Source organism: Phascolarctos cinereus, unplaced genomic scaffold (assembly GCF_003287225.1).
Source record: "Phascolarctos cinereus isolate Bilbo 61053 unplaced genomic scaffold, phaCin_HiC Scaffold_2;HRSCAF=192, whole genome shotgun sequence".
In the NCBI taxonomy this organism is placed as follows: domain Eukaryota; kingdom Metazoa; phylum Chordata; class Mammalia; order Diprotodontia; family Phascolarctidae; genus Phascolarctos; species Phascolarctos cinereus.
The window spans coordinates 141,028,003-141,053,178 of record NW_027555625.1 but is presented as its reverse complement, the minus strand read 5'-3'; the positions used below and the strand labels follow the sequence as shown (position 1 = coordinate 141,053,178).

At 39.6% G+C, this 25,176-nt stretch overlaps 1 protein-coding gene across 4 annotated transcripts in view; it reads right to left on the bottom strand.

Annotated features, from left to right (window-relative positions):
* Positions 1-25,176, bottom strand: part of PIWIL2 (piwi like RNA-mediated gene silencing 2) — a 75,545-nt gene that overhangs the window by 3,268 nt on the left and 47,101 nt on the right. For 3 of the 4 annotated variants that reach the window (XM_078149640.1, XM_020975738.2, XM_020975739.2), the window contains 7 exons: positions 21,368-21,508; positions 17,588-17,701; positions 16,732-16,920; positions 12,485-12,586; positions 11,696-11,812; positions 11,279-11,367; positions 4,151-4,256 (listed from right to left, as the gene is read on the bottom strand). In XM_078149640.1, the coding sequence (XP_078005766.1) occupies positions 4,151-4,256; positions 11,279-11,367; positions 11,696-11,812; positions 12,485-12,586; positions 16,732-16,920; positions 17,588-17,701; positions 21,368-21,508 (858 nt within the window). The remainder of the gene's footprint in view (positions 1-4,150; positions 4,257-11,278; positions 11,368-11,695; positions 11,813-12,484; positions 12,587-16,731; positions 16,921-17,587; positions 17,702-21,367; positions 21,509-25,176) is intronic. The other variant, XM_078149641.1, reaches the window with a different exon arrangement.

Sequence of the window (25,176 nt, the reverse complement as noted above, 5' to 3'; positions counted from 1 at the left end):
CACTAGTAAAGAACAGTTTATGATGGGTTTGGCTTCCTTAACCTATCTTTCCCTCAGATTACTAAGTGGCAAGCATACCCAAAGACAGAGACTCAAAAGGTGATGAAATATAGCTAAATAAAACATTCTTGTACTAGTCACCCTGAAATATTATGGAGGTTTAATTTCTTTTTTTTTTTAGCTTTTATTTAGTATTTTATTTTTCCTCAGTTACATGTAAAAACAATTAACATTTATTTTTAACTTCTGAGTTCCAAATTCTCTCCCTTCCTCTCCCCCCCATATTGAGAAGGTAAGCAATTCCATAGAGGTCATACATGTGTAGTCATGCAAAACATATTCATAAGTCATATTGTGAAAGAAAACACAGACAAGAAAAAAAAAGTATGTTTCAATCTGTATTCAGACACCAACAGTTCTTTTTCGGGATAGATAGCATTTTTCATCATAAGTCCTTCAGAGCTGTCTTGGATCATTGTATTGCTGAGAATAGCTAAGTTATTCATGGCTGATCGTCTTACAATATTGCTGTTACTTTGTACATGGCACATTTCACTTTCCATCAGCTCATGCAAGTCTTTTCAGGTTTTTCTGAGAGCATCCTACTCCATCATTTCTTACAGTACAATAGTATTCCATCATAATCATATACCACAACTTGTTCAGTCACTCCCCAATTAATGGACATCCCCTCAACTTCTAATTCTTTACCCCCAGAAAAGAACTGCTATAAATATTTTTGTAAATATAGGTCCTTTTCTGTTTTGTTTTTTTATCTCTTTTGGAATACAGATGTTTAATTCTTTAAAATTGTAACTATACAACACACCAGAGAATAACTTGGAAAAAATGAAATGAAATAAAATAACTACCCACTTTGTTGAATGTTTTGAGGTTCTTATTTAATAGTAAAATATTTAAAGTTCTTTTCCTGTATGAGCTAGTTCGCTAGGTTTTTGTTGTATATGTGTGTCTTTTTTTTTTAAATAGTTTAGCTCACAATTTATTGGAAAAGATATTTTTGGTTCTTATTCAGTGATGCTGAATTCAAAGTTCATTATTTCCCTATCATCTGAAGGTACATTTGGCCCAAACAGATAAAACTGGACAATTTCTGAACTTTATTCTGCATAATGCGTCACACACATTGTACCTAAATTGAAAGTATATATATGCTTGAAATCAAAGGAACCTTGCAATGAACGCTTTTGCAATATAATTACCTAGATCATATTTCATACTTTTATATATATCTATAATATCATTTTCCTGAGAAACTCAATATACTTAATTTACAATTACATAATTTATTTGCACATCCTGAGACAGGGGTACATTGGAAAGGGCATTGGCTTTGAAATCCAAAGAACTGGGTTCAAATCCTGACCCTGTCAATTACTACCTGTGTAACTGTGGGCAAATAGTCAGACTTCTCTGGCTCTCAGAGTTTGTATATATGTAAGATAAGAATTAGCTGAGATGATTTCAAAGTCCCTTCTGGTCTTGAGCCTATGATCTTGTTATTCTCTTTATGCCAGAGACAGGGAAACAGAGGCACAAAGAAGTCATAACTTTCTTTGGTGAAGGTAAGAAATAGACCATTGAGTAAGATATCTCATTTGTTAGTTAGCAGCCTTTACTGGACACAATGTGTGATTTCTGCCTTGTAGAAACTTTAGTTACAAAGAAAATGCAGGACATAATTCCTAACCTCAAAGAATTTATAATCTAAGGTGGAAATATAGATATGAAAAAAGCAAATTTAAGTACAACTAATATATTACTAAATGCTACTCTACTTAAATATAAGGTACAACTATAAGATAATGAGATATTGATTCTGTGAGCCCCAATGAAGTAATCCTCATTGCCCCATTGCCCATGCCTATGATGATCATATTCTGTAAATTAGAAAACCAGGGCACATGGTATGTGTGATAAAGAATGTCCCTTTTTTTTTCCTTTCTTAAAACAAGGAATACACTGGAAAATCCAGGATGAACAGTCTTGCTTTCTTTAATGCTCCAGCCAGACTGATCACTCATCTCTCTCCTTTACCAGAAACTCAGCATTTAAGATTACAGAAGTATGACTAACTAGAAGATTGTGAACTTTAAAACCTATGTATCATTAGGAGTTTTAATTTTATTTGGGAGCCATTCAGTGACATGAGCAGCAGTAGAGAAGTGGGAAGAACACTAGATTTGAAATGAGAGAACCTGGGTTCAAATTCTAAATTAGTTGTTTATGACCTGTGTGATGACTGCCAAGTCACAACCCTGCTGGGCCTGTTTCCTTCAACTGTAAAATGGGGGTGCTGGGCTTAGTGATTAGATTTTAAAGTCTCTTCAGTTTTAAATCCCATGATAAAAACAGACATACTTCAATACTTTAAGGATCAGCATGGGTCCTCCCCCCTAACATAGATCCTAACCCCTCTTTGCCTTAGTGGATGATCTTCATGAGTGGTACAGAATAAAAAATTCATCACTCCGTCGCCAAACTTCAGGGGATGCCTCTGTCCTCTGATTCCCCTCAGATAACAGGTCTATAGGCTATTCCAGACTCATAACCAAAGGCTTTCCAGTTTGGTCAGACCACAAATAAATTGTATTCTGAGGCAATGGAGTCAAACTTAGTGGAGATATCAAAATATATTTAAGTAAAATGATCCTTCCAGCTACGCATAACACAGAATGGAGGCCAAAAGGTCGGAGGCAGGTAGATTTGGCAAATGGAAGGAATCACTGAATTCAGAAAAGATTTTTTAATCTAGGTTTATTTTAGTTCAACAATTTTAGAAATATATTTTAAATTTCCATATGACATGATGGCAAAGTAGGATTTTTCTCCCCCAAGTTTTGGTTTGGTTCCACACTGAAAAACCACAACTGATAAACTACTGTTTGGCCTTGTTTTGAGACTCAGCTAAATAACAGGTTCATTCTGAATTTAGTACATGGTTGGATTCAGCTGCTGTCCTAGGCAGTAATTAAAGAGGTGGTTAGGAGCTGAAATTGGACTGTGACTCTGAGAATAGAAGAAAGAAGCAAAGCCAAGAAACAGAGGAAGACTTGTACCTGCATCTACACTGTGGTCACATGATGTTACAGAAAGAGAATGGGGCCTGTACTCAGGAGCCCTGGGTTCTAGTTTATCTCTCTCTGCCTCTGTATGACATGAAACAAATCATTTACCACCTTTTTTTTTCCCCCCGCTTGCGAGGCAGTCGGGGTTAAGTGACTTGCCCAGGGTCACACAGCAAGTGAGTATCATGTGTCTGAGGCCGGATTTGAACTCAGTTCCTCCTGACTCCAGGGCCAGCGCTCTATTCACTGCACTACCCAGCTGCCCCTACTACCTTCTTTATCTGTAAAATGAAATCCTTTTCAGCTCTAAAATGATAGCGTGCTTCATAGGTCTCTTTACAGAATAAAGCATACTACAGATCATTAACTTCTGCTATTTAGAATGATATTAAAATTTGTTTGCAGGGAGGTGCAGTAGAAAACTTCTTTATATGCATGAAAGGAACAATTCTAGGGACCAGATTTAGTCTTAAACAACAATTTTGATAGCTTACTTTTCACAAGGGCTAAATCCATCCTTAAGAAGCCCAAGCCACATAGATCAAGGCTTACTTTGAATACCTCTATGACGGGCTGAGAACATTCTCTGCCCACTTCTCCAGCCCAGTATCAGCTTAATGGAAATTACGTGCCGATTCTCATGGCTCAGCATACTTTGGATATCTGAATTGGGGTGGAGGACTAATTTTATATTTGTCTTATGAAAAGATGAGAGGATTCAGCTGGCAATGACCTACTCATAAGAATCAGGTAAATTTGTATGCCATACTAATTATTTAAACTAAATCTCTGGTAACAGCAGTGGTATAGGGGCATAAGGTCGAAAACATGGAAAGCAATAATGCCAAACTGCAACCTTATTCCCCTCGGTTTGATACACACTATCACAGGTTGAAACTTTCTTGTTCAACTGTTGAACTTAGGACTGTTGGACTCTGAACCTGCTTAATAAGTCCAATAAATATGATTTGGGTTTACTTCTACTAAATCATGTTTCCTGTCAATTTACAGAGGTCAAATAGGAAGAGATTCTGAAATTACAAAAGTCTGGCTTTCCTCACCTCATAGTACTTCTTTAAGGAATCCTCCAGGCACAGTTTCAGTCTGTCCACAATCTCCTGATGAGGCATCTGGAACACCACTCGGGAATACCATCTGGTGAGGGAGCTGGTAAAGGAAAGACAGAGAAGAGAAAATACATCAATAGAAGTTTGAATCTCAGATACTAAAAGGCAGGTTTGGTAATTAACCAATCAACATTTATTATGTACCAGGCTTTATGGGGGAGACAAAAAAAAATTCTTGTTTCTCATTCCCAAAGATTTCACCGTAAATTTGAGAAACTCACCTTAATTTAGCTAAAATTTATCAGTCTCCTACTACATGCAGTGCTAGGTAATGAGGCTACAATGCTGCCTATTACTTTCATGGTAAAATAGAAACTTCTCTGGCCTTCAAAGCCCTTGACAGCCTCGTCCCCCCTTACCTTTCCAGCCCACTTATGCCTTCCTGATGTTCCCCCACACTACCTAGATTCCATTTCATCCCTCCCCATCAATTTCACTGGGATTCCCCTGCCTAGAATATGCTCTGTCCTTACCTGCCTTTCAGAAGCAATCATTTCCTTCAAAACTCAACTCAAGCTCCTTCCACAGCTTCCCTTCGGTCTAGATCCCTGCTCTCAATATCCCTCTACAGGTTTCAGACAGAGATAAAAGTCAGAGCTGAGACCCTGCTCCACTCCAAGGGTCAGTGCCACATTGCTCCTATTGCTCCTTGCTCAGTGCGTAGTGCATGGCCCACAGCTGCTGCCCACTCAGGAATGCCGCTCTTGGGTACAGATCATTTCTCCAGCCTGCCTTCTGCTGTGACCAAGAACCGAAGAGTCAGTAATAAACTGACAGCTGGGCACTTGCTCTCGCGCCCTGGGATCTCGTCTTGCCCCTCTGCACAGCCTCCTGTGCTGCTGAACTCTCCCAACAACTCCTCCCTAACAACTTTAAGACAACCCTTTAAATCGAGCTCTGGAGTGGGCGAGGCCTAGCTCAGGGGGCGCCTCTTGGCAGCAGCCGCTCTGAGAGCTCTTAGCTTTGAGACGTTAAGGGGACTGGACAACTGGTCAGAAACAGCCTTTTCATAAGGGACTCTTGAGCTGACACAGTGTAGGATCAGGTGCTCTTTGGCAACTCCACTGGCCATCCTCAGTTTTGGGCCAAAATTCCTGGACAGAGAGGACCACTTGTAGTCAGTCACAAGGGAGCAGTGGCCTTGGTCGCAGTTCCAGGGCAGGGAGGAGCCTTAGCACTTGTAGCTGCAGGGGAGCAGGTTGTAAAGACCATAATGAAGACCAGGAAAGCAGTGACCAAACCTCTCTCTGGAGCATACCATCTTGGAAGCAACAAACACTTGAAGACTTTCAGAACTAACTCTGAAAACAGCATCACAAAAAAAGCCCATAAAGTTCAAAGTGCTAAAAAATAAGCAAAAAACCCCCCAAAGAAACAAACAAACAAATAAACAAACACCTGACCATAAAAAGCTACTATGGAGGCAGGGAAGGTCAAGACACAAACCCAGAAGAAAACACTGTGAAAACAGCTACAAGCAAAGCCTCAAAGAAAAATGCAAATTGTATGGAAGTCCAACATGAATTCCTGAAGCGATAAGTGTGGTAGAGTAAAAATGGGAAAGAAATGAGAGTGATGCAAGAAAATTACGAAAAAGAGAACTAATGGCTTGGTAAAAGAGGCACAAAAAATACTGAAAAAATAACATCTTAAAAAACAGAATTAGGGGCAGCTAGGTGACACGGTGGATAGAGTACTGGCCCTGAAGTCAGGAGGACCTGAATTCAAATCTGGACTCAGACCTAACACTTGACACTTACTAGCTGTGTGACCCTGGGCAAGTCACTTAACCCCAATTGCCTAAACAAAACAAAACAAAAGAAAAAAACACAGAATTAGCCAAATGGTAAAAGAGGCACAAAATTCACTGAAGAGAAGGACTCCTTAAAAAGTAGAACTGGAAAAATGGACATTTCTTGTCCATGAAAAATGAAAAATGAAACAATGAAAAACAGAGAAGAAAATGTGAAATACCTTACTGGAAAAATAACTGACCTGGAAAAGAGATCAAGGAGGGTTAATTTAAGAATTAGTGAAAGCCATGATCAAAAAAAGAATATAAACATCATATTTCAAGAAATTATAAAGGAAAAATGCACCAATATCTTAGATCCAGAGGGCAAAATAGAAACTGAAAGAATCTACTGATCACTTCCTGGAAGAGATCCCAAAACGAAAACCCTAAGGAATATCATAGCTAAATTTCAGAGCTCCTAGATCAAGGACTGTACCTATTGTATGAGGGAAACAAGGAGGAATAAAAGAAAACTTAGATGATATTAACATGTTACCCTCTAGAAAAGGAACCACATGTACACAAATATTCATAGCAGCTCTTTTTGTGCTGGCAAAGAATTGGAAATTGAGAGGATGCTCATCAATTGGGGAACGGCTGAACCAGTTGTGGTATATGAATGTAATGGAATACTATTGTGCTATAAGAAATGATGAACAGGCTGACTTCAGAAAAAGCTGGAAAGACTTAAATGGTCTGATGCTGAGTGAAGTGAGCAGAACCAAGAGGACTTTGTACACAATAACAGCCACGTTATGCGATGACTAATATTGTTAAACTGAACCCTTCTCAGCATTACAAGGATCTAAGACATCTCCAGAGGCCTCGGGATAGAAAATGCTGTCCATATCCAAAGAAAGATCTATGGAAATTGAATCGCTATCATTTATTTTTACCTTCTCTTGAGTTTTGTTTCCTCTTTCTGATGGTTCCTCCTATTGATTTTAATTTTTACTTACAACTTCACTAATGTGAAAATATGTTTAATGGGTATGTAAATGTAAAGCCTATATCAGATTGTGCGCCGTTTTGGGGAGGGTGGGGGGGAGGAAGGGGGGAGAAAAATTTTCAACTCAAAAGCATATGGAAGTGATTGTTGATAAATCAAAAAAAATTAATAAAATTTAAAAAAAAAGAAAAAAAACATGTTACCCCCTAGGCATAACAAGATTACTGGTGTCTAATATTTGAAGTGATGCTATTTGGAAGAAAGACTAACTCAACCTGTATGGATCCATCAAGCACTTGAAAGAAATTATAAGAACAATTTTAGCTTAATACAAGAATTTTATTTGGAGTGGTACAAAAATGGACAGGCTGATTCACTAGGTAATAAGTTTTCCCCTTTCTAGAAATCTAAAAGCAAAAGCTGGATAACTACTTTCCAAGAATGTTAAGTGGGATGGGGGAGGGATTTTGAATGACATAAGTTAAATTAGATAACCTTTAAGGTCTCATTTAATTTCAAGATTTTATTAAGTCACATACCTCCACAACTCTCTAATCAGTGTTTCAATGCCCCTATCTTTGACTACTTATAGTTTCATTTGGAAGTAATACTTTTACCTCAAATTCAATTTATCTTTTTTTTTTTTATCCTCTTTAGAAAACTGACTTCCACCACATCACACCTATCAGATTGGCCAACATGACAAAACAAGTAAATGACAAATGCTGGAGAAGATGTGGGAAAAATGCAACACTATTGCATTGTTGGTGGAGTTGTGAAATGATCCGACCATTTTGAAGAGCAATTTGGAACTATGCCCAAAGGGCTATAAAAATGTGCGTACTTTGACCTAGCAATAGAAAGAGATCATACAAATGGGAAAAGGACCCACATGTACAAAAATATTTGTAGCAGCCCTTTTTGTGGTGGCATAGAATTGGAAATTGAGGGGATGCCCATCAATTGGGGAATGGCTAAACCAGTTGTGGTATATGAATGTAATGGAATACTGTTGTGCTATAAGAAATGATGAGTAGGTAGACTTCAGAAAAACCTGGAAAGACATGTATGGACTGATGCTGAGTGAAGTGAGCAGAACCAAGAGAACGTTATACGCAGTAACAGTCACATTGTACAATGACTAACTTTGATAGACTTAGAGCTTCTCAGCAATGAAAGGATTTAAGATATCTCCAAAGGTCTCATGATGGAAAATGCTATCCACATCCAAAGAAAGAACTATGGAGTTTGAATGCAGATTGAAGCACATTATTTGCTATTTTTTTTCCTTCTGTTTTGTTTTGTTTGTTTCTTCTTTCTGGTGGTTCCTCCTATTGGTTCTAATTCTTCCTTACAACATGACCAATGTGAAAATGTTTAATAGGAATGTATATGTAAAGCCTATATCAGATTGTGCACCATCTTGGGAGGGAGTTGGAGAGGGAGGTGAAGAAAAATTTAAAACTCAAAAGATTATGGAAGTGACTGTTGATAAATCAAAATAAATTAATAAAAAAAATTAAAAAAAAACCAAACTGACTTCCTGTCCAGATCCCTCATCTGCCAGTTGGCAACAGTACTCTCTCTACAGGACAAAAACAATTAACAAGAAGTGGAAAAGAACAGCTAAATCTATAAAGTACTTTACATTCATTATCTCAAACCCTCATGAGGCTGGGAGGAAGAACTCATTGCATTGGATGAAATGGCCTCACCAGGATAGATGATCTTAATAATAATAGCTTACATGTATAGAGCATATGAAAGTTTACAAAATGCTTCACATATGTTATCTCATTTGATCCTCACAATAACCTTGGTCTGGTAGACAATAGCATTATCCCCATTTTGCAATTTAGGAAACAGGTGGAAAGAAGTAAAAGAACTTCCCAGGGTCAGAGCTGCTGCTCAATGAGTGTCTTAGGCAAGACTCCAAATTCAGCACTTTATCCACTTCACTACTTAGCAGCCACTTAGACTGAATCTAATAAAATAAAATGTAAAGTTCTACATTTAGGTTACATATCACCTTCTCTAGTACAAGATAGAGAAGGCTTGGCAGTTCATGTGAAAAAGGTCTCAGGGCTTTAGCGGCCTGAAAGAACAGTATGAATCAATAGTGTGAAATGACAATAAAAAAAATGCTTTCCTAGGTTGCATTAATAAAGAAGGTATTCTGGGATTAAGAGTTAATTGTCGGGGCAGCTAGGTGGCCCAGTGGATAGAGCACCGGCCCTGAAGTCAGGAGGACCTGGGTTCAAATCCGGCCTCCAAACATTTGACACTTACTAGCTGTGTGACCCTAGACAAGTCACTTAATCCCAACTGCCTAAAACCAAAAACCAAAAAAACAAAAAAAAAAAAGAGTTAATTGTCAGGGGCAGCTAAGTGGCGCAGTAGATAGAGCACCGGAAAACTGAGTTCAAATCCATTCTTAGACCAAACACTTGATCCTTACTAGCTGTGTGACCCTGGGCAAGTCACTTAACCCCCACTGCAAAAAAAAAAAAGTTAATTGCCCTGCTTTTTTTGCCCTGGGTAGAACACCTCTGGATTATGCTTGGATCTGGAGGTAACATTTTAGGAAGGACATTGACAAGGTAGGTTATGTCTTAAAGAGGGTGACTAGGATGATAAGTAGAGTGGAGATCATGCCCCAGCTTAAGAAGCTAAGAATATTTAACTTAGAGAAGATTTATGGGAGAATGATACATCTTCAAGAATTTGAAAGGTTTTCATGGAAAAGATGAATGACTTGTTTTCCATGGGTCCAGAAAGCAGAACTAGGAACACTTGAGTGGAAAGATGCATAAGAAAAATTTAGGTTTAATGTAGAGAAAAAATTCCTAGTAGCTGGAATTGTCCCAAAGTAGAATGCACTTGGTAGGTGGTGTGTTTGTTCCTGTCTCTCAACAACTTCAATGAAGATTATTACCCACCTGACTTTTATTTCCTATACAAAGAAACAGAGCCCTTAGGACAATAGCTAATGTTAATGACAATATAAACATTCAACTGGATGACCACTTATTAGAAGTATTTGTAGAGGGTTTCACTGGCCAGGCATGGGTTGGCCACTAAATGGTCTCTGATGTCCCTAACTCAGGGATACTGTGATTCTCAGAAACATCAAAACTTCAGGCTTATAGAAAATATTTGTTGAATTAATATTTCTTATCTTATATTGAGATCGTTGAGACTGTTATTAAATTTCATGAGTTCTTCCTTCAAGATTTCTTTTGCATCTGTCTCTTCTCCATTCCCATTGGCAATACCCTAGTCCAGACTCACACTACTTCAATAGCTGATTTTTTTGTTTGGTTTGTTTTAGGCTAGGCAATGGGGTTAAGTGACTTGTCCAGGGTCACACAGCTAGTAAGTGTTATGTGTCTGAGGCCGCATTTGAACTCAGGTCCTCCTGAATCCAGGGACGGTGCTCTATCCACTGCGCCACCTAGCTGCCCCTTCAATAACTGATTTTTACAATAGCCCCCTACATGCTGTAAAAGATGAACCCTTATAGGTCCTTCTGACTAATCTCTCCCTAGTTAATCTAATTTCCCTATTTCTATACCACAGTTGGGCTTCCCTCAATATTGCTCCCAGAATATAATTCTCTTCCTCTATTTCAAAGCCTAACATTGTAACGTACTGTTTACCACCTCCACTTTAAACTCCCCTGACCGGCTTCCAGGGTTCCACAAAATCTGCCTTCACTCTACTCACCTAATTTTCACCCACTCTCCCACAACACACACTGTCCACTCCAGTTACGAACACCTCACGGGGCCATAGGTTTGGAGACAGAAGGGAATTTTGGTATCCACTAGTCCCCCCTCTCACTTTACACAGAGATCCGGAATGGGTGAATGATTGCCCAAGGCCACGGAGGTGACACTTAGATTCAAACTCAAGTTCTTAGACTCTACTCCAAAGCTACTCTTACCACATCGTGCTGCCTCTTCACTGTTTCTGGAATGTATCTTGCTGATTTCCACATCTTCATCTCTGCTTCAGATTACTGCTCTAGCCTGAGATGTCCTTACTTATTCTGCAGGGCCCAATTCACAGATGACTACTTCTGTTACTGAGTATTACCGTCCAGAGAGATCTCACCCATTTCTGAGTTACAGGACTCACCCATTAATTATATAATGTCTTATATGTTCTCATAATAATTTTTTCCTATGTGTTGATCTTAGCTCCTCAAATAAACAGAGTACAAGGCATATCACTGTGTCCATATAATAGCTGCCCATATAACACATGACCAAAATAAGGTGAAGCGTTAGAGGAAATAACGATAAGGAGCACTTACAGACTGATGCTTGCAACAAAGCCAACCACAGAACGCATCCCCCTTCTGGGGTCATGGTAAACATCCATCCCAATCACCATCAGTTGTTTCTGGGAGAGAAAAAGCACAGCCTATCACTTCTTCACTTCATTTAATATCTGATCCCCAAAGCATCCCACCTTGCATCTTTTATATACTAAAGAGTTATTTTTAAAGCAAGAATGGGATAAATTATTACCTACCTTTTACACTTCCTATATAAAGAAATAGGTCACTCAGGTAAATGGTCAATGCTAATAACAAAAAGTAGAAGTAAGAAAGCTAAGAAGATACCTTAGGACTATTAAAACAACTATTTTGGACCCTTAAGGAGACTAACATGAATGGGTACAAGTATCTCATGTTTATCCAGGAACTGGGTATCTAAGTTCCACTCACCAATGGAACGTCCACTCCCCAAAGTTCTCCACCTAATTTACAATTAATCTGTAGCAAAATTTTTTGGGCTACACTCCATAGCTTGGTGGGCTGTGCAACAGTTCGGGCATTGATTACCTAAGACCAAAAGAAATAAAAAAAACAAACCCAGAACATCATTTTATACTAATCCAATCAGAAATCAATACAAAATAATGATTACTACTTTTATTCAAGATACTATAGTTGGTAGATGCTATTATCTTATCAACAACCTCAAGTCTGGGTTTTCAAATGAAATTTTCTTTCTTTCTTTCTTTCTTTTTAGGCAATTGTGGTTAAGTGACTTGCCCAGGGTCACACAGCTAGTAAGTGTCAAGTGTTTGGTCTGAGGCTGGATTTGAACTCAGGTCCTCCTGACTTCAGGGCTGGTGCTCTATCTGGAAATAAACTTTCAAAAGGATCTCATGCAAAATGAGAAAATAGTTCTGAGCAAAGCTGATGGAGAAAAACCACTTCTCTTTTTCAAAGCAAAGTCCACATTCTCAAGAATCAGCCTTGTAAAACCAATCAGAGGTTTATCTTCTCAAGAGGCAAAATTACTAACTAAATTTGGGCAAAACTGAGCATTCATGAAGGAATATATGCCGCTCATCTAGACCCCTCTAATCAGAGGAACAATAACGGGGACCAGTATACAATCTGAGTTCTGACTGTACCCTACAAAATATTTTTTTCTCCATCTCCTCAACATCCCCAAGAAACCTGAGGCCTGAGCTTCTTGATTCTCCCACGCTAACCCCAGCTCACTTGTGAGGGCACTGGAGACTGCACACAGCACAGCTTCTTGATGGCCCCATACAGATCGTCTCGTGTGCCTGTGACGATGCAAACCACCATCTGAACTTTCCCCTTTGGAAGACAAAACAGACATGTCAGAATTCTGTACTGAAGACCAGGGCCTTTCCTGGGACCTTTATTTGGGGCATTTACTGCTCTTTAACACAAAAGAGCCCTTAACAGTGAGCAATAAATTGAGTATCTCAGGTTCACTGGATCATCCCAGAGATCCTCCAGGATGAGAAGATGAAGTCTTTTTTTGTTTGTTTGTTTTTTGTCTCTTCAGGCAGGTGTTGATGGAAATCCAGACTGGCCAAGAAACATTTTTAAGACCCTACTTAGAAGGCCATTGTAATAGCTGTAGTAAGTGACAGAGTGGTGCTGAAGGCACTCAGATCTCAGCAACAGCTGTCAAGAATTAAAATGGCAATCTTAGCAGAACTGCCTTAGTCTCTCAGAATTTACAAGGATAAATTTTCTGGAGCTGATGATACTGGGAGCAGATCTTTGAGGGAGTGCTGGTCTGGAAATTCATCCATCTACACTTGAAATGTCTGAATGGTCACTTTGGGTCTTTAAGGATCAAACCAAAGAGTAATATGAAATATCTTCTACCACTTTCCTCAAGTAAGGGTCAGAAATCTGGAGCAGTGTGTGTTTATATGCCTGTAAGCTAAGAATGGTTTTTACATTTTAAAATACAACAAAACTTTATTTAAAAATATAAAAACCATTCTTACTTGGGACCGTTCAACCTCTGATCTAGAACCCACAAATGGCCTCTTATGAACATAATCCTAAGGGCCCCATTACAGGAAGAGGGGGTGAAGAAGGGCTAGGAAAATAGCTAGTAGAGATTCTCAGGAAGACTTAATTCAAATAGGTACATACATCTGTCTCAGCTCCATTCACCAGTGGAATATTCACTCCCCAGATTGACTTCAATAGCCATTTCTAAAATATGTAAATGCCTCTTTCCAAATTCCAGATTTCAAGAGAAACTCCATAAGTACCCTCACTCTTAATTTTGTTAAGAAAGGGAATATAGTTTTTTTTTTCCTATCAGAATCCCCGACATCTTAACGCTTAAAACTATAGAGTAAGGTATCTGCACCTACAAAAAAAAATGATTCCTTAACAAATAACTACTACTAATAGAAGTGAGGGAAGGAAGTTATTTCTCAGGGAACAAATGTCCCCATGCTATATCAGAATACTTCTCTAGTTATGCAGACAGAAAATACAGCAGAATTAGAATCTGCTTGCCCTAAGGAATGGTAGAAAGACCAACAGGGCCAATGTGAAGTAAGTTAAATAAAGCTTGTGCTAGGTAAAGTTGTTCTCCAGCTAGCATGGGTGTTACTTAATGTTCTCTCTTCAAAGAGAAAAAATTAAATGGATACTATAGATGAGAAACCAGGAGTACCACACCCCAGAGTAAATTCTGATACTGTCAAGAATACCCTAACAATATTCTCAGGGCTTAGCACAATACTCTTCACAGAGTAGGCACTTAGAAATTTGTTACAGTGTAAGAAACTATTCCCTTTATAATCTATCTCACTAAGAAGACTGAGGTCATGTGATGTGGGTTTCCCTCAGCTTTCCTCCATTCATCAAACCATCTTAGTATCTTTAGTCCATTCTCTTCTCACCTCACAGAATAGATAATGGTGCTATTTTGCATTAAGGCTAATTATTCTAACAATATCCCTGATTCCTTTCCCTCTAAAGCCTAATTCTAGCAACATTCTGTCTCTTGCATACATCTTCAGTCTTCCCCTCTTCACTAGCTCCTCATCTCTTTACCATGATTCTCAGGTTTTCCTAATCCTAAAAAAACCCTTCCCTTTGCACGCCTACCATTCATCTCCTCCTTCCCCTTCACTGCTAAATTTCTTGAAACAATTCTTATCCTTGATGCCTCCTTCCTGTCTCTTCATGTACCTGTAACCAGGTCTCCATCACCCCATTCAGACTCATAGACTGTCACAGAGCTAGTTCAGGGCAGAACTTAAACCTGGCCTCCTAACTCCATGTTCTTCCTTCTCTGCATAGGGTGCCTCATGGGTCAAAGACCATCCAGACCGATCACGTCTCCCATAATCTTTCCACCCTGAACGCAGGTTTGCCCTTGCCCATCTCCTCTTCCTCCTTATCTTCTTTCTCATTTGTAGGTCAAGTAGTGACCTTTGTCTTCAGCTCTGGGCACCAATCACGCACTGCCTACAAGGCACCCACTTGAATCCAACCTATCCCAAATCAGCAGTTTCTTACCCATTTCTCGTGAATAGCCAGATGCCAATCCCTGTCTAATTCTGTGAACTGCCTCACCACTCATCTGCTTGCCTCAGTAGAGGTTCTCCCTGTTACTCATCTCCATTATTGCACAACAGCTTCTTAGCAAGTTTTTCTGGCTCTACTGTCTTCTCTCATTGCAATCCATCCTTCCTGTTTCCAAAGCAATCTTCCTGAAGCACAAATCTCTTTAGGACACTCCTCTGTTCAAAAGTTTTTGCAAATCCCTATAGCTTCCCAAGTAAAGTTCCAACTCCTTTGCCTACCACTCAAGGCCTCTCAATCTACTGCCACTCTAAATCCCCAGCCTCATCCTATGTTGTCCCTGTGTACTCTACACACCACCCCAAGTGTACTATTCTCTGCCATTCTTCTGTAAATTAAATTTTATTTTATCTTCTTGAAGATCTGCCTTCTTTTCCTCTCACCTTCTACCTAATCCCACTGGGAAAAAAAAAAAAGAAAACCCCTATTATAAACATATATAGTAGACCAAAACAAATTCCTGCACTGGCTATGTCCAAAAAAAAAAAAAAGATGTCAATCTGTATTGTGAGTCTATCACCTGATCTCTCTTTGCATCAAGGTAATCAACTTTTATCACTACCCTCCATCAGACTTAAATCCACTTCTCAAAACTTGCTCCTTTCTCTCCTTTCCCTAGAGCTAGTTCACTGACTATTTAACCAGTCAAAGAAGTTGTGTGTGCCATGACCTGCTCGACTACAAAAGTTATTTACTGCTAGCTAATCAGGGTACTTGTCTGATGGACGAGTCTAGACTGGCACAATATGAATCCTGACCCAGGGGCAGGCTGTAACAGCTAAGCAATGAACATCACAAAATGATTCCTGGGACCAACAGCTCTGTTCTGTGGGAACTGAGGGGATTAGGACAGCAAGTGGTTAACTGTGGGAATTGAGTGAACCAGACTGAGTCCATCTTGTGACTCAATTCTGGAGCTTGCTCAGTTCCCTTTCCATTCAATTATGGGTCTAGTCCAAATTCTGTCCTGTGAGAAAAGTTTATTCAATTGTGGAAACTAGAAGAAAACCTTACTATATTATTTGAACCTAGCCCTGCATGGCTAGGAAGCTGCACCACCTCTGCCTACTGTTTAGAGACCCTTAACCAAGGACCTACACCGTGCTGAAAAGAAACCCAGTCACACCCAAAGACTGATGCCCGAGTTTTCTCACAATTGTGTATCTCAAGAAACCCATATGTCTTATCTGAAAACTGGCCCTGAACTGATCAATCAGTTATGTTTCCATGTTTCTTTTTTTACAGACACTTGGGGGACCTCTTTTTCTGAATTCAGGAAATCGTGGGTTTGCTCTCCCCCTCCCAATATGCAAAGTCCCTAATCTTTCATCCCATTAGAAATCAAATTACTGAATGTTTTACTGTTTCTTTCTAATTAATTAGCCTTATTTGACTGTTTTCAATGTATAAAAGTCTGTTTTTCCTGGTATTGAAGGTCCAGCCGTAACCTGAAGAAGGTCCTGACCTGTTAGGTGATTGGCATACATTGCTTAGTAAATCGACATGCTCAGAAAAGCAAACCTTTGTTTCCTCCATCATTTCATCTTTCACTCACCACAATTCTTAGCGCAGCTGATCTCTCAGATAATAAACAGAAGCCATATCAGGTGCTCTCTCTTGGACACTAAATTATAACACCTGAAGCTAAGGTCCATAAGGAAGAAAGACTGCAGTAGTGTTAGGGAATAAGAAAGATGACAACAGCTAAAAGCCAAAAAGACCAACTATATTTGCACGTATATAATATTTCAAGTAGACATGAGCAAGAAAACTCTCATGCATTACTAACTGAAGGCCAATAAAAGCAAGTGACTTTAGAATACGTGACTATTATGAATACAATTTTAAAAGAGTTATAACTCCAACTTATTTACCTCAACTCTCAGCATGGATTTAATGGTTCTAATGTAGGTCTCTATCCGGTCATCCTTCAGTTCAATCCAGGCAGGTGGGCTCATTTGCATACCAATGGGGCCAGCTATCTTCTCCAACATACCAACCAACTCTCGGGCTTGGTCAACAGCTCTCTTTGGGTAAAACAGTGCCCAGAAATGCATAGGAACCTGGGGACAGCCACAAATGTTTAAGTATAGCAGAAGTCTGCAAAATAGGTTTGAGCAGACACTAGAAAAGACTCTCAAACAGTCCAAGCGGACTGTCTGTGGGCCATTTTCAGGTTTATGATTTGTCCACTGAGTATACATTCCTTGCTTCTGTGCTTAGGTCCTGCCTTACCTAACTGCTACCACAGAACTGCTGTACTCTATCAGAGACACAGCTATTAAGACCAGGTAGCCAACAAAGCATTGAGCATATCTTCCCTGCTGTCTTCTCCGATAAACTTCACGGTAATATGGTGGTGAACTCTGGATTCTAGTGGATCCTTTTTTATATCCTTGGGGAAAAAAAGTGTAAAAGAGGGCAACGGACTCCCCTGTCAGGCATAAATACAATGCACGCACTGTCCTTCAGCCAGACCAACAAAAACTCTCACAGGACGGCTCTTGTTCACTTTGAGGAGCCAGCAATCAGTGAGAGTGCTGCTTCTGCTGCCTTACCAGCCAGCGAGTTAGCACAGGAGGTGAGTCCTTTGGGATGGAAAATCAGAATCCACAATTTACCATTTGGCTGGCAGTCTCTTTACAAAAATGGCTACCAAATCTTCTTGCTTCGCCTGTCAGAGCCTCAGGAATGCTAATGTTTTCTTTGTCAGTTCAACAAATTACTTACTGTCAAAATGGAAGCTTCTCGGGTTACTTCCTTAGTCCAGTTTAATTCCTGAGATGTGATGAATGAACTGTTTCTCAAGTTTATTCTTTCCATTGGTAGAACACGCCCTGAAATCTAAATAAAAAATAATAATTCTAAGGAACAAATGACCCGAAATCACTTAAATGTAAGTCTGACATTGCCCAATAGAGATGTAGGCAGATCAATTACAGTGTACTGATCCCATTAGGGGTTTTGAGACTGGCAGTTTCAGGATAAACACAGTCACTGAGTCAGGAGAAATAAGGAAACTGTTAAGGAATGTGTTAATGCTGACCTGGGCATATAATCACCTTCCAAATGGAGGTGAAATTTCTAGGAAATCTCCCCCCACCCCCCCCACTTCCAACAATGCCCCCAAGAGACATCCTTACTGCTGCCAGAATAATCTTTTCTCATGCCAGCCCTCTGTTCAAAAGCTTCTGGAACTCCCCAGAGCCTCCTGAGTGAAGTTCAAATGCCTATGCCTGGTATTCTAGGCCCCTCAACCCGTGCCACCCTAACTTCCTAGCCTTGTCTCATGCTGCCCCCACCATGTATCCTACATTGCAAAATGGACTATTTCCTGCCATCCAAAGGAGCACTACTTTCCAACCCCCTTTTCTTTTGCTCACATTGTCTTCTGTGCTTTGAATGCCTCTCCTTCTCCTCTTCACCTGCTGAATTCCTATACAATATTTGTAGCCTATTTCACATGATACTTCTTCCATGAAATTTTATCTGATCCCTACTCAGTTAACAACCTTTCTCCTTCAGACCTGATGAATACTTTATTTTTCAAGTTATGTGATAATATGAAAAGTATCACATACTATGTATTATAGCCACCTAAGAGAAAAGAAATCTTTTTAACTAGAACCTACTGGTGCTTTATATGGATATAACAACTGGATTCCAAAGGGCTTCTTCAAGGTAAAGAGATTAAGCCTTTCAAAGAATAAATACTGGAATGAAAGAAAAAAGCAAAGGAGAAAAAGAGTATGTCTCAGGGCAATATTTTATGAAGTTAAAGGCTAATGCTAAACAAAGGTCACACTCTAAATACTAGAATAAAAACAGCTAATGTAAACAAAAAGGAATAGATACAAGCTAAGAACAAAAGGGATACAGAAAGACAGGAAGGAAGAGCTCTTGGACTAGAATGGAATATATCCAACAAGGTACATAAAAATAAATTTGCCTAAACTCTTATGAATTAGATCAAGATTTTTTTTAATATTAAGATGTATATGAAAATCTAGGGACTCAAGGAAGAACACATAGTGAAGAGCATTTGATCATCTGAATGGATTCCATAGGGTCACAAATTTAAAGCTCGAAGTGACCTAATATGCTATCTGGTCCAAACTCTCCTTTTACCAATGAAAAAACTAGAGCCCCAAGAGATTGAATCAGTCAACAAGTGTTTAATAAATGTTTACTACATGCCAGCCATTGTGCTAAGTACTGGAGACACACACAAAAAAGGCAAAAACAGTCCCTGTCCTTAAGGAACTCCCATACTAATGGGGGAGACAGTATGCTATAACTATGTACAACTAAAATGCATATAATGTAAATGGAAAGGAATCTCCAAGGGAAGACACTGGCAGTGGAGGAAACCAGGAAAAGCCTCTTGCAGAAGCTGGGATCTGAGCTGGGACTTGAAGGAAGCCAGAGAAGCCAGGAAGTGGAGATGAGGAGGGAGAGCATTCCATGCAAGGAGGGCAGCCAGGGGAAAAGCCTGGAGTTAGGAGATGAGAGGCTGAGTTCAAGTTCAAAGCGGCATAGCTAAATCATAAAGTTCTTATAAGGGGAATAAAGTATAAGAGGACTGGAAAAGGTAGAAGGAGTCAGCTAGTGAAGGGTTTTAAAAGCAGGAGGATTTTATATTTGATCCTCAAGGTAATAGGGAGCCACTGGACTTTACTGAGTAAGAGCATGGTCAGGGCCTGTGCTTTAGCAACATCACTTCGGCAGATAAGTGGAAAATGGATTGGAGTGGGGACAGGTTTGAGGCAGGGAGACCAATTAGCAGGGTACTGAAATAGTCCAGGCATGAGCTGATAAGGAACTGTACTAAGATGGCAACTACATGAAGAGAAAGAAGGGACCTACATGAGAGACGCTGTGAAGGTAGAAATATCAAATGTTAGCAACTGATTGGCTATGTGGAGTGAGTGTGAATGAGAAATTGAGCATGACACCTAGACTGAAAGTCTGGGTGACTGGGAGGATGGTGGTCCACTCAACAGTAATAGAGTAGTTTAAAACACAAGAGGATTTTAAGGGGAAAGATAATGTTTCAGATGTGTTGAACTTGAGAGATACATAGTAAGTAACTGAAGATTTGAACTCAGCCCTTCTGACTCCAAAGCCAGTGCTCTTTCTGCTCTATTACCACATGGCAGGAGAAACAGAACTTGTCATGGGGGCAGAGTAGACTATATACAACCTGGACATGAGCATGAATTAGACAAAGAAGTTCAGGAAAGAGATCACAAACCTGTACCAATATGGAACCTTCAACTATGTGCCTATCTGCTGGAGTTCTTTATCTGTCAAAAGCTTAATACAAGCTGGGGAAAGCATGACCAGACAATAATTCATGGGCACAAAGTCTCAGTGTCGGTAGACTGGAAGCTTATTACTAGTCAACAGTGTGACATGACAGCCAAAACAAGTGCTAGCTTGAGTCACAGTCTTCAGCATGAGGCAGCTAGTGGGTCCCACTGCATTTTGCCCTGGTCAGACCCCATCTAGAATATGACCTTCTTCCATGGATTCTGGGGGTCATGTCTTAGGAAGGACACTGACAAACTCAAGTGTTTCTAAGATAGCAAAGGCACTAAAGATAATGTGACATGAGGATCTTCTGAAGAAACAACTAATTTTTAATCTGGAGAAACAAGTTGATGGGTTTGTTTGCTGTTACAGTGGAGGGAGGCATTACAGTTATCTCCAAGTATATGAAAGGTTTTCATGGCAAAAACTTGTTCTGCTGAGTTCCAGAAGACAGAACTTGGATTACGAGAGAGAAGTTATAGAAAGTACACTCAGGCTTGATGTAAAGAAAAGCATTCTAACCAACAGAGCTGTCCTAAAGTGGCATAAGCTGCCATGGCCAGGGAGAGGTAAGACTAACTGGTCTCTAAGGGCTCTTCCAATCCAGAGATTCTGAGGGTAAGAGCACTACAAGAAAACCACAATTAATATATAAAGAATGAAAAGAAAGGACAGGATGTAGAACAGAAGACCACAAAAGGCAAATGTAAGTATTGTCAAAGAAAAAGAAATTGTAAAGTACAGATCCAAACAGTATTTAGGACAGAAAGATCAGAACAGAATTAGAAAAGAGGACAGTCTGAAAATTCTATGGTCTGTATTTAAAAAAAAAAAAGCCATATTTAGAGGAAGGAGAAGAAAAAGGACCCACAGAAATCCTGGAAGCAAAAAACGTCATATAAAGCCTTAAAGAACATTTAAATATAACAAATGCCAAATGGCATCCTTAGTTCTAGTTTGATGAAATATAGCCTATATCCCTGGGAAACCCAGAAAAAAATTATAAAAGACACTGAAAAATCAGATTAAGGAAATTCAAGTTTGATGGAAACCCAGAAAGAAACATTACAACTAGAAAAGATGCTCAAGAACAAATCAAAGGCATTTAACATCCCGATATCGCGCCTTTCACTTTCCTAATGCTCCCTAAATCTCTAGTACTGATTCTGACTCCCCTCCCACATTCTTCCAGCTTGCCTTATGCACATCTGTATCCAGACAGAGCCCCCATCGTATCATTTCATTGCTGGCCATCTCATTCTTTGAAATTTTCTGCAGGAGGTTTCCCAGGGCAGTGTGGTGCTGTTCAGGGCTTAGGTTGATCTGTTGGGTTAAATCCTACATAAAATTGGAAGAAGAATAAAGCATCATGAGGATTGTTTCTCCTAATTCAGGGCTACATAACAGCACTGCTTTCAAAATGTGGATTTGTGAAAACTCCTTCCCAATAAAATTAGCAAGGATTTACAAGGGCCTCAAAGATTTATAAAATGCCCTTTAACATTTACACAATGACTACATTAATGATGTACACTGAGCAACACAGGGGAAGCATACTTCCTACTATTTAGCACAGAAATGATCCAACATGAGACATACATTTGGTGACATGCCAGTGTATTGTTTAACTACTAATTTGTTACAAGGTGGGCTTAGTCACTGGGAAGGGGAAATGATGTTTCAAAAAAAAAAAAAAAAGACGTGCCAATAAAACTTTTCCAAGGAAAAAAAGATCTAACCAACATACACACATACATACACACACACAGAGAAAAAGAATGTGCTAAAATTTTTTCTTTTTCTCTTAGGAAGGGGCTGGTCCTACAAACATTTATTAAGAGTATCTGAAAACAATATGTGTGTGTGGGGAAACCCCTCCTGAAAATACAAAGGTGAATAAAGTGCAGAGTGTTAATGATTTTAACAATATTTTAAAAAAATATTACTTTAATCATATGAGATAATTTCCAGAAAAGGTACATTTTCAATTCCTAGATCTAAAGTCTGTCACATAACAATAATAATAGCCAATATTTACATAGCACTTTAAGGTTTGTGAAGTGCTTTACAGATATTATCTCATTTGATTTTCATAATAATCCTGTGAGGCAGGAGCTGTTATTAGTCCCTTTTACAAAAACTGTGACTTACCCAGAGTCACATAGCTAATAAGTAAATATCTGAGGCAGAATTCAAACTTAGGTCTTCCTGGATCTAAGCCCAGGAACTATAAGCACTATACCACCTGGATGCCTCTATATTAAATTCTATTTGATATAAATCATTAGCCAGGGGATTTGATTATGCCCATGTAATAAACTGTAAGAGAGACAAGTTCTATCATTACCCAGTATACCTAGCACTTCCAGATCTAAAGAAAGGGTTCTTAACCTGTCGTTTGTGAACTTGTTTGAAAATGTTTTTTAGGGGCAGCTAAGTGGTGCAGTGGATAGAGCTCCTTGGAGTCAGGAGGACCTGAGTTCAAATCTGACCTCAGACACTTGACACTTACTGTGTGACCCTGGGCAAGTCACTTAACCCCAACTGCCTCACTGAAAAGCAAAAAAAAAAGTTCTTAAAAATTATATTTCAATACAATTGACTTCCTTCATAAACCTATGTAAGGAGAAGGGACAGACAGGATGTGAGAGTGAGGAAGGCAATGTGTGAGAGTGCTAGACTAATTGTAGACTTATCTTCTTTAAGCTAAATATTCACATTCAACAAAAGCAGTGGGGCCCCAAGGCAAAATGACTACCAGAAGACTTAATGTCAACAGATTAGAACACTTTTCTGAGCAGGAACGGTTTGCTGCTAACTTGGAAGGAAAGTTGAGCCAACACACAGTTGGCAACAGTGGAGCAGAACAGGAGCGGGCAGCTTTCAGAGAGTTGGTGTACAGCACTGCATTTGCTCATCTGGGTCAGAACACTTGCAAACATCAAGATTGGTTTGATGAAAATGATGGGGAAATTCAGAAGCTGCTAAATGAAAAATGAGAACTCCACAGGGTTTACCAGCAGGATAATTCATTTATCTCTAAGATGGCAGCATTTCATTCCATCAAAAGTAAAGTACGTGTGAAGCTTAGAGAGATGCAGGATTCTTGGGTCAGTAAGAAGGCAGAATACTAATGGAAGGCAGAATAGTAACAATCCAAAGCGTTTTTATGATGTCCTGAAGGTTATTTATGGGCTAAGGATATATGGTGCATCTCAACTACTCAGTGCTGATGGAGCCACATTGATTAGTGATAAGGACATGATCCTAAAGAGGTGGGCTGAACACTTCCATAGTGTTCTCAACAGGCCATCATCAATCAATGCTGAAGCCACTGACCATTTACCTCAGGTTGCAGTAAATCCTTCTCTAGACAAACTGCCAACTGAAGAAGAGGTTTTGAATGCCATTAGTCTCCTCTCCTACAGCAAAGCACCTTGTGCTTACTCTATTCCAGCTCAGATTTACAAGGTGGGAGGTCCATTGTTCATAAAAAAGCTGACTAAAATTTTCTGGCATATATGGTAAGAGGAGATTATCTCCCAGGAATTCAAGGATGCCTCCAATGCCCATGTTTAGAAAGGTAAAAGAAATAGATTGTCCTGTGACAATCACAGGGGGTCTCTCTCTCTCTGTCATTGCTGAGAAGATTCTTGCCAGAGCCCTCCTTAATAGGCCTTAATAGCTGTAAGGCAGCCTTAATAGGCTGATCCTTCACCATCTACCTGAGAGCCAATGTGGCTTCAGAAAGGGTCAAGGAATGCTTGATATGGTTTTTGCTGCCTAACAACTCCAGTAGAAATGCCAGGAGCAGAACAGAGGTCTGTACACAATGTCTGTAGATCTGACCAAGGCCTCTGATACTGTCAGTCACGAGGGCTTATGGAAAATTACGTCAAAATGTGGTTACGTGGAGAAGTTCATCAACACTGTAAGTCAATTTCATGACAGCATGCTTGCCTGAGTTCTAGATAATGGACAATGCTCCTGCGCTTTGCCCGTCACCAATGGAGCAAAACAAGGCTGTGTGCTCCCTCCCATGCTTTTTTTTTAGCATGATGTTTTCAGCCATGTTGTCAAATGCCTTCAATGAGGATGAACATGGCAGCAAGGTCAGCTACCACACTGATGGTAAATTCTTCAACTTGGAAAGGCTATAAGCCAAGACCAAAGTGGAGGGAGTGTTGGTGCATGATTTTTTATTTGCAGATAATTGTGCACTCAATGCAGCCTCGGAAGCTGAGATACAACAAAGTATGGATCGATTCTCTACTGCTTATGCTAATTCTGGCCTAACAATTAACACCAAGAAAACACAGGTGCTCCACCAGCCAGCACCACACTATTCATACACGGAACCCTAAGTTACAGCAAACAGAGAAGTTTTGAATACTGTGGGTAAGTTCACTTACCTTGGCAGTGTACTTTCCAGGGATGTACACATTGATAATGAGGTTGATTAGCCAGAGTTAGCTCAGCATGTGGGAGGCTCCAAAGGAAAGTGTGGGAGAGAAGAAGTATTAGACTGACTACCAAACTGAAGGTCTAAGAGCCATTGTACTGACCTCATTGTTATATGCCTGTGAAACCTAGACAGTACACCAGCACCGTGCCAGGAAACTGAATCGCTTCCATTTAAATTGTCTTAGGAAGATTCTGAAAATCACCTGGCAAGATAAAGTACCAGGCACTGAGGTCCTTTCTTGAACTGAACTGCCAAGCATTCCAACTCTATTGCAGAGAGCACAACTCTGATGGGCTTGCCTAAAAGACTATTTTATGATGAACTCACACAGGCAAGTGCTCACATGGAAGTCAGAAGCATACAAGGTCTCTCTGAAGAATTCTGGAATTGCTTGTGTGACATGGGAGATGCTGGTACAGGACCACCCAGCATGGCATGCCCTCATCAAATAAAGTGTTGTGCTCTATGAGCAAAGCAGAATTGAAGTAGCTCAAAAGAAACTCTAGATGCACAAAGTTAGAGAATTCTCCCTGAATGTTCA